The 18,993-nt window shown below is 38.6% G+C and overlaps 1 protein-coding gene across 3 annotated transcripts in view; it reads right to left on the minus strand.

The window, feature by feature from the left end:
• Positions 1–18,993, minus strand: part of atp9b (ATPase phospholipid transporting 9B) — a 41,689-nt gene that overhangs the window by 20,458 nt on the left and 2,238 nt on the right. For all 3 annotated transcript variants that reach the window (XM_051391485.1, XM_051391484.1, XM_051391486.1), the window contains 10 exons: positions 16,084–16,257; positions 13,456–13,606; positions 12,323–12,436; positions 11,429–11,537; positions 10,652–10,710; positions 9,678–9,729; positions 7,943–8,037; positions 5,859–5,939; positions 3,865–3,940; positions 2,037–2,113 (listed from right to left, as the gene is read on the minus strand). In XM_051391485.1, the coding sequence (XP_051247445.1) occupies positions 2,037–2,113; positions 3,865–3,940; positions 5,859–5,939; positions 7,943–8,037; positions 9,678–9,729; positions 10,652–10,710; positions 11,429–11,537; positions 12,323–12,436; positions 13,456–13,606; positions 16,084–16,220 (951 nt within the window). In that variant the 5' untranslated portion in view covers positions 16,221–16,257. The remainder of the gene's footprint in view (positions 1–2,036; positions 2,114–3,864; positions 3,941–5,858; positions 5,940–7,942; positions 8,038–9,677; positions 9,730–10,651; positions 10,711–11,428; positions 11,538–12,322; positions 12,437–13,455; positions 13,607–16,083; positions 16,258–18,993) is intronic.

Consider the following 18,993-nt stretch of genomic DNA (forward strand, 5'->3'; position numbering starts at 1 on the left):
TGGATTAAAATGAAGAAAAATTAAGACAGAGAGCACAGTGCATGCCTGAAAAGCAAAGGATCCCCTTCTGCTTGAACAATGGCTGGTCTAAATTTTCCAAGCCTTGCCGGGGATCAGATGAAGTCATTATTCATTCAGTCAAGGGGGGAAAAAGGACTCAATTACCTCAACCTAAAGATGCTATCAATGAATAAAAAAGTGCATATTTTACTCCATTCATCTCCAAGCCATTAAAAGTGAAAGGAATGATTCGATCTGCCTGTGTGGCTTGTATTTTAGCATGTGTGTGAAATCTGATGAAGAATTGAAGCCCCCGGGACATGAATATTCATCGAGTTAAAACCAAAGAATATCAGGACTTTAGTCAGCAAGTAGTGTATTGTTCAGCTCTTGTGACTGGCAAATCAGCGAAGTCAAGAAAATACACTGGAATTGATTCTTGAGATCTTACAACTTTAACTTTCCGTTTCTTTTTTTTTTTTTCAGAGTAACAGTTTGAGAGACGTGTGGCAAGAGCAGAGTATTGGGACTTGGATATGTACAAACAATCGTTACTGAAGAGCAACCTCTTGTCAAATGACACTGTTCTGTCTCTTTACTCAGACAGAGGTCTGTCTAACAATACCGAGACAAAGAGTGAATCTATGTCTGACGTCCTGTCAGATTGATCAAGTGCAGGCATTGTCCTGGCCGGTGTCACAACAGATTATATGAGGCCAAAACGTTCTTGCGACTTCAGCCACACTGTATCGACTTTCTCCCCCAATCTCCAGTCTCCATATTGGCACTTCTGACATCATCTCCTTGAAATATTGAATTCCTCTCAACTGTCGAGCTTACACAAAACAGTGGCCCCCGCTGTTCGACCGGCCACATCAGCGTTCTTAATAAAAGACACTGGTGTCAAAACTGTGCTGCAGTAGCGGCTGTGTTGTGCCACGGAGAGCTTTAGAGGTGCAGACAGTTGTAGGTGATAACTTTGTGTGTAAAAGTCATTGTATGGTGGATGCACGGTAGCCATAACACTGGCTCGGAGATCCCACTGATGCCCGCCTCTATCAGCTGACCCGTGTCTATCTAGCTCAACCATCTTCCAGGTAAAATCTTATATTTAGAATCAAATTTTCATTAATCTCCTCAATCTGGGGACAAAACGCTCAATGGGGATTCTGTGGGATTAACTTTCAGCTGAAAATGTCACTTAAATCCTCGGTTAGTTAATTTCCCTTTTGGTTAATTAGCAACTGGCGCTGACCTTTTGCATTGACAGGTCCAACTTTATCTAGAAAGTCAAGGTTAAAAAACCACCTCGCCAAAGTGATTGATTAGTGATTAGAGGCAGGGGAAAAAAGATGGCATGAGGGGAACTTGGAACAGATGTGCAAGGTGTTTCACTCTCTGCAGCTTTTACAAAACATTTGTTTATGTTGGCATCGCCTCACAGTCCTTTAATGTTTTTGAGTTTGTTAATACTTTAAATAAATAGTAGGGAAAATTTTTTTTTTTTCCAAAACAAGTGCAGAAAGAAAAAAATATACTCTGTAAAGTATATTTAAGTGCAATGTGATTTAAATAGAGCTGAAACAACCAGACAATACATTTGCAAATGTTTTTGGGAACAGATTGTCTTTTTTTAAACATAAAACATTACATTAAATCTAGTTTCAGCTACTAAACTGTGACAATTTGCTGTTTTTTTTTAATCTTATTTGATAGTTTACAGGATATTTTGGGATTTTCAGAGTAAACAAGACATTTGAAGATTTCATCAAGGGCTTCAGTAAATTGTTGGGTGTTGGGCAATTTTCTGACATTTTATACGCATAACTATTAATCGCTATTTAAAGAAATTAATACCGAAAATAAATGATAGTTTGTTATCATGACACACTGTCCTCCTAATAGTATGAGTTGTTATAAAAAAAAAGAAAAAAATATTCTTAGATTTAAAGCATCTGCAACCAAAAACTTAAAAGAATAAATCACACAACTTTCCCCCTTCCTGCAGAAATACAAAAACTAAAAAAAGTATTCACCTTGTTCTTGGCATAGGACGTGTTCAGTACGCTTCTGGTCTCTTTGCCTGTGTAGATCACCACCCCTATCACCGTGCCTGCCAAGGAGAGAGACAAGGAAAGTAATGCTGCTCATTAACTGCACCCCACCCCCACCATCTCACACACACATACATGCACACACTCATCTTGGTCAAGTAAGATGAACTGCATGAGAGGAAACACAATAAGGCTGAGCTGAGGCAGTTTTGTCTCATTGCCACTCAAGCCAACAGACAGGAGTTTAATACGCTTAGACTCTCAGGGCCTTCAGCCACCCTATGGAAGCTCATAAAACCTGATCAATACACTGCCATCTTTATTTGCCAATTCATTACGGTGGCCTTATTACAAAGGATTAATGAGTCATTAATATTAAATGAGCTTAATGGGAGAGCAAAGGCAATAATACACCTGAATACAGCCCCCTGAAATCCCCAAACTATAAAAATGGCAAGAAAGTTAAAAATGGGCCGAAAACAAGCGAAGAAAGTGAAGCAGAGAAAAAGAAAAGAGACCAACGGTTACAGGAACTGGGGAGAAAGGTGATGAATTGCTCTCGTTGACTTCTAACTTCAGAAATATTGAGCGATGTGACAAATTGTGTGTGGCTCAGCATGCAGAAAGGCTTCAATTTGAATATGCGAACAACTAATTCTCTTGTCACAGCTGGACTGGGGCCTATAAGAGGGTGAATACATGGTGATCCAGGCCAGTTCAAGTGCCCAGAATGCCACTGTAGAGCCGATGAAGTGTCTGTCAAGGGGAGGCTTGTGGGGGACAATGACATTCCCCAAGCAGAGATGATGTAAGGGGTCTAAGTCAGGCTTTTTGTGCGAGTGTGTGTGTGTTTGTTCTTCTGGTCAAGGTCAGGCCAGAGGGGAGAGCAACACCGCAAATCAATGGTGTGGCCATCGCTGGAAGCGTCACAAACACTCTCAACTGACACAACCGTTTCTGTGGGGAATCGCTTAGTTGAAGCGAGGGAGGATTACCTCAACTGTGGGTATTCTCAGAGTTCTTCACGCAAGCACATAGCAGTATCAAATCCAACGCCTTCAAGGCCTAATGCCATGAATATTTTGTGGGACACAACTTGAGTATGAGACCAAGCAGAATCACTAAAATCATTCAAGTACAGCGATGAGCAGGGATTGGTTTTGGTGACTAGTTTTGTTTCTATTAAAATGTTACATTTATCTCTGATGCACGTTCACCCTTCTTCGTGCCCCTATGGTGGGTGGAGGGGGGTGACATTCAACAAGGGCCCCTGTTTGGACTTGAACCAGGGTCGTTGAGGTTACATACACTCCCAGCACCCCCACTCTTTTTATTAGTCTTTACTTTTTTGGTGGTGGGTTTCATGTAAGGAGTCCCGGAATGACATGAATGTTCTGTGTACAACTCAAGAAGCAGAATAGCGTAGCATCATTAAGCTGTTTGATGTGTCAACATTTTCACTTAAGCCCAAGTACAAAAACATTTTTGAAATATTTTGTTTCTTACTTGCACATTTTTGAATGAATTAAAACCGCACATAAAAAGTGGTGGACAGAAACATTATTTTTGAGTCAGTGATACAGTATTTTAATGTATTCTTGGTTTTAAAAATGACTTCTTGACAAACGGGGTAAAGATTCAATGAGAAGCAGACCATACATCTAATTCTACATAAACCATAAACACAGTGAGTCATCCTGCAGTGTTACTAGGAATCAACACACTGTAGCTGCCAGGCATCATCTGGAAAAATCTTAAATCTCATTTCAAGATAAAAACTGACTTTAAATAAAAGTTGTCATTTACTTACCAGATGCAACGACTGTGCTGGCCCACAGAGTGTTTTCAATGCTCAGACTCTCATGGATCTGTGGGTCCGTGTCTTCCTACAGGAGAAATGAAAAAGGAAAAACATTGAGTCACAATTTGTGTATATTTGTGTCAGTTCATAGTGTAAGCTTTAATGACTATGGTATGGCAGTTCCAAACAATAATGCACATGGCAGCTGCTGCTGGACACCCTAATATAGTTAATACATAAATGTTACAAGTTTGACAAATGGTTTAATATTTTCAGTGCTGATAAATGTGGAAATATGTTGCTTTGAAATTGACAGTGTTTGTCTAGATTTGAACTTAAATGTCACTTATTGAAACACTTTGTTGGGGAGAACAGAAAAATAACCTGCTTGACAGAAATACCTCAACGTTGTGAATTTATTTCTGCAATTAGCAACTTCTAATTAGTATTGTTCAGTTTAGCCCTAGAGCAGATAAGAAAAACAAAGCCATGAATTTTGATCTTGCACTCTAATCTCTTCAAACATTTTAAGAAAATTTAAGCTGAAATTGGTTTTGGCATTCACTCTTTAATTGAACTCTATTCTGAAGTTTTATGCATGAATTGTAATAAAAGGAAGACAGCCCTTTTTTTTATGATCAATATTTTCTGCTGTGTGTATATGTGTGTATGTGTGTGTGTGTGTGTGTGTGTGGTGTGTGTGTGTGTGTGTGTGTGTGTGTGTGTGTGTGTGTGTGTGTGTGTGTGTGTGTGTGTGTGTGTGTGTGTGTGTGTGTGTGTGTGCGCATACACTGCAGTATGAACTGTATTTGAAAACCAAATTTCACCACAAAACAGTAAAAACAGTGAAGTTATTTCTCTGTTTTGGCCAAAACACTTTGTCACAGCAAACAAAATGTCCCTGAAAATAAAGATTTCAGCTTAACAGAATTGAGGAACATAAGCACAGTTGAGAGCGGATAGAGCCTGACCAGAATGGCCGAGCTCTGCTGTGCCATTAATTTTCACAAGCACCTGACACGGTTGTGCAGACTGTAGCAATACAGTAGTCCCTTTATCAATACTTTCACTAGATTTGGCATGGCGATAGAGGCTCCTTTTAAAAACAGTATAGAGTGCACATAGATGAGATTTCAGTGATAAATAAGCCCCTGGAGAGCCTCTTGTTTCAGCCTCCCTCCTGTTTTACCCTTCTCTCTTAAATAAAGACGAAAGCTGAAAATGGCTTGAGTCAGGAGTGCAGGGTCAAGGATCCAGTTTCGGCTCAAATTGCGTGTCTGATATGATAATTATGATACCTAAGCACCCACATCCTGTCAATCCACTCAAACATGGGAAGAGGTGCATGAAAAATAAATGGCAGGTTGCAGAATGCTTGACCGCTCTGACATTGGCATCAAACCACGGTGTTCATAACTGCAGAGGGTCTCAATAAAGACCACAGAAACAAAGCCACCATATCCGTCTCAAGAAAAAAAAAAAAGGAAAAAAGAAACCCTCATAAATAGGTAAGTTCATTTGCTGCGGATCTGTGGGAACCCATTTTTTTCCCATCCTGCTCAGACTAAAAGCACACGCTATGCAAAGGAAGGCCGCGGAGGATGAATGAGCGGAGGAAGTGCTCGCTCACTAAGCCTGGTGTGTGGCCAAGAGTGAAGACGGCCCACAAAGCCTCCCTTTGTACTGGAGCTCTCCTCTCTGTGGGGGCTGCGCTAATCTGCTATTAATAAAAAAAGAAGAAGGAAAAAAAAAAAAAAATCACTGAGCAACAAGCAAGACGGGATGGATGGAGCTGGAGCTGCGAGAACCTGCCTGTGATGTAAGAGGTATGCCTGCTGGAGATAACAACAGGCCTGGATGGACACACAAGCTCTCATTGTTGTCACTTGTCAACACATTGCAGTGATACACATCTTCTATGTCAATCCAGTCTCTAAAGAAAAAATCTGCATGTGTTTAAGATTTGTTTTACAGCTTATAAATATGTCAACGAGCTACTGTACCCTTGTGAAGTTCCCCTCAAAACTGTGGATGTCCAGCTGAGGCTTCTGGGCGTAGACATAGGCGCTGATGGAGAAGAGGTCCTGAAACGAGGATACAAGACAAGAAAGGGAGGAAATTCAGTATTATAAAATAATTATTAAATCATATGAAATTCAGTCTTGTTTAACTGAATTACAACAGTTAGTTATTCTTGTAAAATGCAGTTTTTTTATTGTCCAACCAATATATTAGGCCTATTTCAGACATATCAGTGTATATGTTAAAAAAAAGTTTTTTTCTGGTATATAAGGCAGAAATAATGTGTGTAGGAACATATTAATGTCACTGTAAAGTTCATCCAGCAAAGTGCACTGTGATTTACAATACAATGGCAAGAAGCATTTATTCTACAAGAGTAAGAGTGAAGCTCTCAGTAAAATTAATATATATTTTACTATATATTCAATTATTTAACATGCTGAAGGATATTTAGCTTCCATGTCCTTTAAAAATGTTTTTTGTTTAAGAAAGCAGCCTTCTGAGTACTTTTGCATAGTCAAATCGGTGAATAATCCACATTAGAAAAGTTCTATTTTCATGACGGGTAAATAATTCACTAGATCAGCTGCCATAACGGTAATATGTGAATTTTCCACTTTAAAATCAGTATTGATTTCATATCATTTGGGATCTACTTCAAAATTAATAATGTTCACAAAATTGAATGAAATTAACTGAAAAATGAAAATGCATTCCTAACCTTGGACATATTAATTTTACGATATAATCTTAACTCAATGTCCACTTATTGGAACATTCAACCACATCTCATGGATTATTTAGTTTTCATGGAGAAAATTCTCTTCTGGAAAAAGCTGGTAAGTGGACGTTAAGTTTAAGATTTTTTTGTCACAAGATACGATAATTAATTTTCCCCACTCTCGTTGTAAATTCTGGTGGTAAATGGAACCATACCGCCTTGTTTTAAAACAAATCTTGAGCGTTATTAGCCGTAACAGAGCAGAAATGAACAAAATAGAACCTCAAAGAAGATGCAAAAATAAAACAATGAGCCTTAAGTCTTCAATCATCCGTTTCTCCCAGTCATCCCAACAAGTAAGACTGCAGCCTTTGGCCTGTCAAGCACCTAACACTAGCCTTTTTTTTCGCCCCAAGTGGAACAAAATTGATTGTAAATATTAAATTATTCAGGCAGGCAGCCTCTGCAGTGGCCAGGCAACCCTCAGTCATGCTCAGATAGTGTTCTCCTGGTGAGAACATGGGCAGAGCGGTTAAAAAGGAGCAGGGAAGATTATTTTACTGAATCCCCAATGGAGAATACTGTTGCTCCAGCCTTTTACAGAAGGCTCAGAGACTCAGTGGAATACATTCAGAGATATAAATTGTTACTAATAATAATAATAATAATAATAATAATAATAATAATATAATAAATTATAATAAATAAATACATAATATAAAATAATTGATCTTGATCTTACTATCCAGTACATACAGCATGACGTTATTCCATTAGCATTCACAAATGGCATTAGGTAAATTAGGTTAAATGCTGCCTATGAGGTGTGGTCACTTTTTTTTTACCATTAGAGAAATTAAACTTCCATTTCTGTGTGAGAACAATCACACAAGAGCGTCAAACTGATCCTTCTCGACTCCGGACAAAAGGTGAGTTTGGGATACAATCTGGAATACAAATTGAGAGACAACACTGTAACAGGGTTGACTAGTGGCTAAAGTGAAGACAACTCTTGCTATCTTCAGGTCTCTTGAAACCCAATATGGATGCCACGGCTCAATCATTAAATGACTTGCTGAAACTTTAATTCTCTGATCACATTAAGTGGCAACAAAAAAACCCCCCCATCAACTCAACTTAAATCTTAAGTGTTGAGTATCGCCTCCAGTTAAAGGAAGCTGCTGTCAGCTCCAGATTGTTCCTGCTGTCTGTCATCAGTGATTAGGTTTCCATCACAGCCAGACAACTTCATTTGATGAGGAATGCTTTTAGTGATAACACAGCACTCATTCACAGTCAGTTTGTCTGTTACCAGAGATTCACGACATCGTAATGTATCCATACCCCCACTGCTGGTAGTCGTTGCGTGCAGCCGACAGCAACCTTCAGTTTCCAGTCTGTTTCTCCGTCCAGCTGATCTGTTCTGATGAAACATGAACCTGAAAAAAAAAAGACACAAATGTCATCAAGACGGTTGTCTTTGCTACATGCTTTGTACTGCTCTCTCATACTGAAAGTGAGGTCTTGCTGTCTCCATATAGTGATCAGTGTGTTTATGTAGCTATGCTACCTATCGATATGTTTCTTTCCCCAAATACAGGTACAACACATTCCTATACTTTTATGTAATTTGGCAAATAAATAAATTCAGATTCTTAAATAAATACCTGAGGTGTATGCAAAGGAAGCCACTTGAACCCAATTACCCCATGCTACCTTTAAATTTCTCCTTAGATTAATGTATAGTAATCAGACAAAACATTAGCCACTATGAGCTACTGATCATACCAGATCAGGTAAAGCTGTAACAGCAAAACCCCTGAGTGCATCGAATTGACCATAGTGCATTTTATAGCTTATAAATTCAACTTTTAATATGTAAAACGAACACTATGTTATTTCTTCTTTTAAACCTTTTTTTATGGCAGTATTGGTTTCATATAGAAAACCTATGATTAAGTTTGATTTTAAACATATTTCAATGACATTCAGTAATAAATATTTGCATTTGAATAAATATGTTTGATGTCTGATTGTTTAAACAACAAACTGGAGAGAATTTGGCTTAAGTTTTTATTGTTAGGTTAAATATAGCATATAATGTCCCACATATTTATGACACATTGTATGTTAAAAAAACTTAAACTACTACTTATAAATATTATGTTACTGTAATAAACTGGCATATGTCAAAGTGTAGCACAGCACATTATAGTCTGTAGCACAATCCAGAGCATCTGTGGCTGTTGTGGACACCGCAAGGGCCGATAAACGTTGAGCAGTCATGACCTGTATTGATCTGAGGTAATATTACATATGAAACTGATGGATGAGAGCAACTATTTGACAGAGAGGGCAAAGGGCAGCTATAAACCATCCCTGGAGGGTTAACTATGATGGAAAACATTAACACAAGGAGGATGATTCATGCCTTCCTTCTGCTGCGATGGCACTTCAGCTCCTCACATGACATCACTGAAGTGTGTGTGTGTGTGCGTGCGTGTGTGTGTGTGTGTGTGAAAGACAAAGTACATGAGACTGTATGTGTGAGAGATAAAGATGTGTTTATGTATGTGTGTGTGTTAGAAGCATAAAGACATCAACAACTCCCTGCCAAGATTATTGGCACATCAAAGATTGATGGACATGATGTCCTGAGAACATTTCCTCCCGATGCCCCTTAGAAAAGATCCCGGATCTGAGGCTGCTCATTGATTAATTGGAATTTGCATCATCAGTCACTAGAAGAATGTGACATAAATCATATGAATCACTTTCTGCCTTGATCAGAGGATGTCAAGGGACTGGAAGTGTGGGGGAAAAGTCACATTTCCCACCCAAATGATCTTGATACAGTTTGTAAAGTGCCACGGGGCACACAAAGTTCAACTGTAAGGCATTCTATCTTCATTTTTTTTTGCACCACATCTACTGCAATGATTTATTATTGTTTATCAAGATACTCTTGTACATTTTAACACCTTTATCAATCTGGGAGGGGTTTTGCTGAGCAGGATTGTCTTTTCAGCACTGTCCTGCTTCACATTGATAAAGTTACACCAGAACTTTGCCTGCTCACCATTTTTCTCTGATGTTCTCAGGAATATCATGTCTGCAGGAATCCTTTGGTTCTACAAGGAGAAAGGAAAAAAAAAACGAGTGAAAATGGCAGCGTGTTATTGAGCACTGTGGCAAAAGCCCTTTGAATCTTCCTGAATAATTAAACAAGGTCAATACCTTGACCAGAGGGTGAAAGAGAAACAGTTTTTTAAAGTCTGTCTCATGCACAGTAATGGAAATTTACCTTGTCCACTTTCTGCAGCTAGATTTCATGTTGGCTGAGCTAAAACCTAAGATCACATGCTTAAGAGGTAAGTGGGAGCTTTATAGTATCAAAAGTGCATTATTGGTTTCACAGTCACAGTAAAGCAAAACTGATTAACAGAGTTGTGCACTGTACCTTAAAATCCAGTTAAGTTATTCTATCTACTTTAAAGTGGCCGGTGAACTATTCAAAATCCCCCTAAAATCCTGTTTCTTCTTTAGGAGGTGGGAGAATGTGTAGTGATCCATAAAATCATTGATTTGAGCCAAGAATTAAGTAAAATTATGCTGAAAACTTTGACAAAAATTAGGGAAAGAGGCAAATACTCTTTAAATGAACTCAAACCTGAGACGCTAGTGAGGTAATGCAGCAGTAATTCTTCAGTGACAAGAGTGTATTACACCCATTCACTTTTTTGTGCTGAGTGCCTCACATTAAGAGTGGGGTAGTGTAGTCACAGCACACTTTAATACCAGTAATGCGAAGAGGTGTTAAAAGTCTTACATAGTAAAACCCACTGCTTTAGAAATATTTTGTCTTTCAATGGAACTGGATAATGATTTAGCTACAGCAAAATGCAGGTAATATATTCTGAATTACTTCATTAATAAATTGATGTTGACTCGATTGTTATCATACAACTTAACCTAAAGCTATTCACACAAAGTATTTGTGGTTGTAATATTTGTAGCAGAAAACAACCCAAACTGATCTTTTTAAAGCTTTACCTTCTCGACAATGATCAGGTCCCCAACTTGTATGTCTGAACTCTTCACTTGGACTTTACCTACAGGAACAAGACAGGTTGAATGAAGGGAAATGTGAAAGACAACAGACACAATCATGAAGTAACTTAACATTAACATTAGACTCTTCGTTTTTAAGATATGCGGTGAATTTTTAATTAGCTGAATGAAATGAAATGCAGGTATTGATTTCTGCCCCTTGAAAATGACGCTGACTCTTAAAACCACAACCCACTTTTTGCTATTGCTCTTCTCTTTCTCTCTCACCTTCCAACAGATCGATTACCTCCAGCATGATAATGCGATACCCTTCTGTTTTCATCTCTGGTCTGAGGCATAGACTAAAACAATGGCACATAGGGTCACTCTCAATTATATTGCCTCAATATCCGCTACGACCCTTTTTCCTCTGTGCTCGTGAGCACACATAACTGTGTACATGCAGCACATGAGCACATAAGAGCGTGAAAGCTACATCCTCAGCCATGGTCACAGATACCACACAGGGGGATTTTAACCACACATTCAACAGATCCTAGATCATACAGTCGTGAGAAACTGAGAGAAAAAAATCAATGCGATTACAGCGAGAAGAATGACTTCTGTTTCAGGTGTAGATCCAGTAGAGAGCCGGCTTTTAACGTTAATTGCATGGGGAGGACTTGACTATACACTGGAATATCCGTTATCATAATGTCAGCAAACAGTTAGAGGCATGAGGAGGAGCGCGAATAGATTCCTTTGAGTCGTCTCACTGACCTCGCACTGTGAGCTTGCTGTAGAGTTGAGAGTTCATCTCTTTGTCCCGTTGGTACCGTCGCACTTCGTCCACAACTTCTCGCACCATTGTAACGGTTAACACAAAACCCTGAGTGACAAAAGAACAAAACAGATCAATCACCCCATGATCATTTACAAAGCTTCATTAATACCAGCAGCCATTAACATAGCACATAAAGCTTTTTTTGTTTTTTATGCACACAATGGGGGGGGGGTAATGTCTTACTTTATTAAGTGTAAATAAAAACTAGAGTTATTTTTCACTGAGAAGTAATTCTAAAACAGTCAAACTCTTCCTCTATCTAAAACTTTATACTCTCAAGTCCTGAGTGGTGATCTATTGGCTTTAGCTCCGCAACTAATGATTATTTTCATCATCAAATAGTCTGCAGATTATTTTCCTGATAGATTAAAATGTATTTATACTGTGAAAAAAAAAAAACACATTACAATTTATCTGAGCACAAGGTGATGTCTTCAAATTACTTGTTTTGTCTGACTAAAACAAGATATTGAATTTACAAAGACATAAAAGAGAGAAAAGCAGTGAATCCTCACATTTGAATAGCTTGAACCAGAACATTTGACATTTATACTTAAGAAAATGACTGAAACGATTAATAATTTAAAAAATAATTGGCATTTAGTTTTCTGACAATAAACTAATTTTAATTTAATTAAATCAACCAAACATTTCAGCTTTTGTTGCCTCATATTTATTAAACACAATAAAGACTGTTTTAAATCAATAAAATAACGTCTACAAATAAATATGAACAACATTTGTGGCATTATCCAGGGCAGACATGCTTTGAGATTCCAAACAGTTTTTTATTTGCATCAATTACAGAGTAAAAACTGAAGTGCATTTACCAGAGGGGCCCAGTACGTGTACAAATATCCAATTTTCAGTGATGGCACGAACTGGGAACAAGCCACCACCAGAAAGTAGAGATTGAGGAAGAACTTGAACTGCTGGTAGAGAACCTGAGAAGGGAGCAGAAGACAAGGATTCAGAGAGGTGAGTGAACATGTCAGCAAGGTGAGTCAAAGACGACGACAGCTGCCAAAGAAGACAAAGAGGATGCGGCAAACAACAGAGCGAGAGGGATGGGTTACTGTACGTGTTCCAAGGTGGAATAAGATACATGTTAATGCTGTTAACTTTACATTAACCTAATGGAAACTCTGACACTTTGAGAACCCCTGTTTCAAATGGCACTCAGGGTAGGGATTTCACGTGGCACGGTAACTTGGAAAAATGTCGCTTGGAGCAATAAACATACAGCACAAGAAAATAACGCGACTGACCACAATAATGAGTGAAGAAGGCCAACTTTCTTAAATCACACATACCAAAAGTGCCACCTGTGACTTAACGAGGGCTCTTTGCTAATGGGCCATCCATCAAGAGGGATCCCCTTAGTATTCTATTCATCTAAGGTCAGATTTTGAATAATGTTTGCAATAATGAGTCTAGCATCCAGTCACAGATTATCAGAGACAATGGGATCAATGGATGATGCTCTACAGTTAATGAACCCCCTGACCTTTAGGGAAAAATGCACACTGCTAAACTCAATTTGTGTGTATTTAATAATTCAAAGTGGAGGGAGAAAAACAGAGCCGTTTTGTTCACCGTCGATGAGAATATCTACGCCTCTAATAGACCGTTGACATTTAATGGCCTGGGCCGAAGGCAGCCCTCTTAATCATGGAACCATTTGGTTTTTTAATAAGTAAGTCTGATGGATCTCTAATGTCCCCTACAGTGTAAACTCTTAACTTAATGACAGAACGGTTAACAATTAGACCCGTGCATGCTACTGTGCTTCATGTACTGTTAATCTGTGAAAAGATCAGCATATGTCAACTGGAAGGATGAACTGCCACAGTGGGGACTATAAAAGTTAATAACAGCGGGAACATTGATTCAAAAAAAGCCACATCTGCTGTGTTGACTTAACACAGGCCATACGTATTTTGTTCTTTTAAATCCGACTCACCCCAGGCACAAAGGTGATGATGTTATACTTCTGGTTTTTGATGCCATTTTTGGGGTATTTCTCTTCACATTTCTCCGGGCAGCCAAGCCACACCGTCCTGGCCTTCAGCTCCTTCTTCCTCCGACATGTATGGACCAGGCAGTCACAGCAGCTGAGAGGAGAAGACGTTGCTATGATCCAGTGCAAACACATTACATCAACTAAATGCCACAAACAGCTTCATTATCAATTAATCCACCAATTACTTTCTTAAATTAGTTCATTATTTGGTCAGGAAATTGTCATAATATTGTGAAAATGTCCATTATAATTTCATAAAGCATAGCTGTTGTCGATCAATTGCTTGTATTGTATGACCAACTGCCCAAGTCCAATCCTTTTCCTTGTTTATCAACTTTCACTGAAAAATACCCAGATTTCTTAATAATTCAAAAAAGGAGTTTCCACTTGAATTTTACAGTCACACATTAAACAATTGTTTGTATTCTTCAATGCTCTTCTGCACAATTCACAGTGAACAGTCCTTTAACTATAGGTTAGGTATGGGAGCAGCACAGAATATGCTCCTGGATATAGTAAGTTAAAGAAAGAAATATAGAAAATAGGGATCACATTCAGTTAAAATGAAGAAAGAAATGATTTTGCAGCTAATTATATTTAGCCAATGTGTTTTTCATCTGATCTGTAACATTCATGCAAATTAATTCTTTTAAATAAAAAGACATAACCCCTTACTACATTTAAGACTTCACAATTTAACAACCTCCATTCTCAGTCATTTTCTTCTCAGCTGTTAAATCAGTTGTGACCACTGAGCTCCACAGCTGTGCCCCTGCTACATCCTACATTACTGACGTTATTTATATCCCTGGTCTTGTCAGTGTTAATTAGATCTTCAAGGCTTCTTTTGACACAATTTTATAAAAGAAGTCCCCTGCTTCTAGCCCTTTGAATGATCTGAAAAGGTTAGCATCTCTCCAGGAGGGAATTCCCTCGCTAATGCTGTGGGAGTTAGACGCTTTTAGAGTTGAATAAGCTGGTAAGCCTTACCAACCAGTTTATGTGTGCAGACAAATATACTGTATGGCAGAATAAAGTCGGCGTTTGTCCTTGTTTCCTTGCTAGTTTTACCTTATTGGCTCTTTCTAACATGCAAAGACCAGCCCTTCCCTATGTACCTATGTAATTATTGTGATATTATCAAAGTTCTAAGAAGAGATTACACAGAAGAGATGGATTGTAGATGGCCATTTACCTTTTAAAAAAGTATGTGACTTTCTATCAACCTGCTAATGACTACATTGGGGCTTATCTAGCATATCTGATATCAAATGCAAACAGATGTGAAGTGTGGGGGTAAATTACAATGAGTGCAGCTCGATGGGAGCATGACCTAAACTGGCACCTGGGGGGAAAAGAGGGGAGAGTGTCAGTGTATACCGTCATGCTGATCGACTTGGCTTTTCCACTTTTTAAGCAAGTTGGCAAAACATTAAACTAAATAAATCAACTTTGGTAAAAAGTCTTGTTTGTATTGGCCTCGACATTCTCTGTCTCTGTGCACTCTGAGTCCAGTTTCATAAGAGCGATTATTTGAGCAAATGAATGCTATTCAAATAATATGCCATTTGAACAGTCAGGGCTTATTCAGTGTGAATTATTTGAGTTTTATAATCCCACACTAAGCACACATAAAATTACTGGAAAGCATCAAACTGGTCAGCTGTGAAAAATCCGATTTGTTCATTAGTGGGGGGATGGGGAGGGGGGATCAATACGCAGCTTCAACTGGAGATGTACCACGAACAACAAAACGACGCCGAAAAACAGAATATTGTATGAAATTCAGTAACTGTTACTTTTTGGGCACTGAGGTGCTGCACAAACATTTGTTTTTAAATGTTACACTTTATGGTTCTGGCATAAACAAACACTCTTCTCTTAGCCAGAAAGGAGCATCTTTAGAGGACAAAACCTGTCAAATTAATCATTAGCTGGATAAACGCATTGTTCTGTTTGACCTGAAAATCTTTTTGGACTGATGGTGCGCATCGAGGAACTCGACCAAAAACATGCCCTTATCCTCTCTTTGCACTTCATGCACAACTACCGGTGCGTTTGAAATCCAAACTGATCATCATGGGCATACTTACTGACATTATACACTACACATACATTTACAGAATGACAAAACACTGACAACTTTCAGAGTGTTTAAAAGGTCCAAATGGAAGCAGTATACCTAACTAATCCACAGATGGAAAACGACATGACTTTGCAGCACAGCAGAGGAATTTATCTAGGTTTCAAATCTGTGCTTTTCTCAGAAGAGACCTGACCTTGCAACCGTTCTTGGACTATGATTAACATAGATTTTATAGTAAACTTAAACTGACGCCCTATGCTCTTTATGTTTACAGATCTGTTACAGGTATCTTCCTAACATCCAAGGTCACCCTGACAGTATGTGGCAGAAGGCAAAAGAACAGAAGTAGGACTGAAGTGAAGCCGGGGGAAAAGGTCCAGCAACGCGAGACCAGAATGGGATCGCTTTCAGTCATCGTGCACAGATGACCAAGTCATTATGTCGTAAAAAGCAACAATAATAATGTAATGATGTAGAAATACCTGCCACAGAGGACTTTCCACCCTCCCAGGAGGAACCAGCCGAGGCCTCTCTGTCTCTGATTGACTCTGGCCCGGGGAAGCGTCTGGTAGTCGCTCTCATCATTCTCAAAGCCTTCCTCCGACATCATCAGAGGCATCTCGTCCAGGTTAGAGGGCTCATCTTCTAGGGAGTATCTGTCAGGACAGAGTACAGTAAAATATAAAGAAACTGAGCTCATCATTGCGATATATTGTGTTTAGCAGAAACCATTATTTTAAATAACATTCTGTATGAACTATATTCACTCATAACTTTCCATTTAAAACACTTTTTACTTAGAAACTTTTCATAAACTACTCCGGTCCTTACAATTAATCCCTCTTATAATCAACATGGATGCTGAATAATGAATACATGAGCTCCATATAGGCTGTGTGTCCAACTATGGACATTTTGCAGCTGGTTGAGTTGACTGTCAAGATTCTCCTCCAACAAAAGACTAAAGAAAAAACAAGATTAAAGCTAGTTAGAATAGTTGGCTCAGTTCTTCTATCACTAAGTACTGTAGAGTCACACTGGAAACTCTCTTGAGAGGCATGTTATGTCTTATTCATGAGGCCCCTCTAAAGAATCAAGACTGTAGCCTAGCAGGGAAAACCTACATGGTCTCACAATACTGGCACCATAAGCCAAAACTAGTTGCACACTAACACACAGAAATAATTTATACATAACCACGCAAAACTATAAAAACACTTAACAAGAAGATAGAAATTACATACAGAGATAAGCAAACCACTGAGTCCTACATCAAAACAAACTGGTCGCAGACATCAAACCACAACAAACATAAAATGAAAAGGAAAGATTCACAGAAACCTGAAAATATAAATCAAAGTTTACAGTTCTACATTGAAACACAGCTAAATGTGAGCTATAGCATGCTGTAGACTGCAATGAGTACTGTGTACCAATATCAGGTTTACTCTAAGAACAACTATTGTCTTGGTGGCTATAAAGTCACACAACCACTGACTTTCAAGAGAAGTTAAAAGTTGCTGCTGTCACTCTTCCAGTATGTTCTCTGACCATCTGAAATAATCTGCTGAATGATGATGCAGAAACTTAACGTTGGTTGGTGAGACAGACCTTTAGGTTAAAAACAAGTGAGAATCCTGTTATGAAACATTTATTGTCAAATAATTATGGTGCAAACTAAAATCTGGTGTTAACAGGATGTGAAGGAAGCCGCTGACTTCACTACTGTCAAACCACAATGACCAGCACAAGGAGACATTTAGACGCTAAAACATCGACATCTGTATTTGATATAGTTCAACCTTCAGAAACAAAATACTTGCTGATGATTAGTGTTTAGAGAAAAGGCCGAGGACGGATGATAAAAATAACAATCCACTTTCAAAAGTGAAACTTCTGTGAGAGCTGAGTCACAGCACAACAAATGAAGTATAATTAACTGAACAACAGAGGCGTACATGTGGCAGAGTTTGCGCTGACGTGAATGAGCAGATTGCTGCAGTGTGAACGCGGCATGTCTCACAGGTTAGTTATTTGTGGCAGGGAGCTTTAACATCCAACACTTGAAAGCTGACTGGAAAAACATCACAGCAATCACAAGTTAAATTGTGATCTTGATTTAATGTTTTATTTATTCAACTGCACGCAAATGCACAATTCTGGGAAGGTTTCATCCAGGTCTGCACTTAAAACTTCATGTCCTTCTTCTAAAAAGGAAAACATAATAAAGGGAGGTGGCTCTATGTGGGTAGGCTGTCCTAAGAAATTGGATTTGTAATTTGGAAGTTCGGGAATATAAGCGGTCTGAAAGGTCACTCAGATGTACATGAACGGGTGTCTTGTACCTACAAAAAACATGGTCGTGTAAACAAGCATAAAACCAGCATCAGCGGGATTATGAGCTTAAGATCGACCATCCACTCTAGTTCTCACTGATACGGCCTCCAGAGCTGCTCATCATGCCGACGATAAAACATGCAGAAGCTGGTGCAGCCTGACTTTCTGTTTCAGCTGGGAGCTCCTGCAACTTTAGTTTAAGAACCAGAGAGATAATGATGCCCTAGTAATTAAGAGGGCTTTAAGTCTTAAAAAACAGCACCATGTTAGCCCAAGTACAGGGTGGTTTGAGGATTCTCACTTCTTGCTTTTCTTGAACAACCTTAAATAGCCTGGAATATGCAACATGTTCCACCCAAGTCAAACCAAACCCTTCTTTCTAACCCAGAAAGCATGCATTACTTCATCTGTAGTTCTACATATACATCCTTGTTGTACAACTATAATTCACTTATATCTTGTGCAGTAACTAACTTATATACATTAAGTTGCTTCCAGACTTCTGGATCTCTGCCCACATCTTCAATTTTGTCACCAATTCAAAACAGTCCACAAATAAAATCCTTGGGTGGTGAGATGATTTAATTCTAAATCTGGAGCATTAAATCCTCCATCTGATTTAGGAAGCCGTCTGTAAAACCTTACTTTCTAATCCCATCAGTTTTATTTGCTCATATAGCTGTTATGGCAGAATATAAATAGGTAGGGTGTGAGTTTGCTAGGAGTGAGAGGATCAAGTGATTCACTTTCTGAAATATGATTACACACACATTCATAAAACCATACAGTATATACATGTACAGAATATTAACACCTCAGTGCTGAGCAGCTCATTGTAACAGAGGTCTTATTTTACAGACTGACCTAATAGATCATAATAGAGTTTTAGAAATGACACATGTATTATTTCCACCAACAAAATCCCGGAAATGACTCCATAATTGAATCTTTGCTCATTAGTGTATCCGCCAGCAAAATAATGGATCTTAAGTACGTCACTAAACTACGTCACCACATGAACCTCAAACTGTTCCTTGGAAATCATAAAGACAGAA

Source organism: Dicentrarchus labrax, unplaced genomic scaffold (genome assembly GCF_905237075.1).
Source record: "Dicentrarchus labrax unplaced genomic scaffold, dlabrax2021, whole genome shotgun sequence".
Taxonomy (NCBI): domain Eukaryota; kingdom Metazoa; phylum Chordata; class Actinopteri; family Moronidae; genus Dicentrarchus; species Dicentrarchus labrax.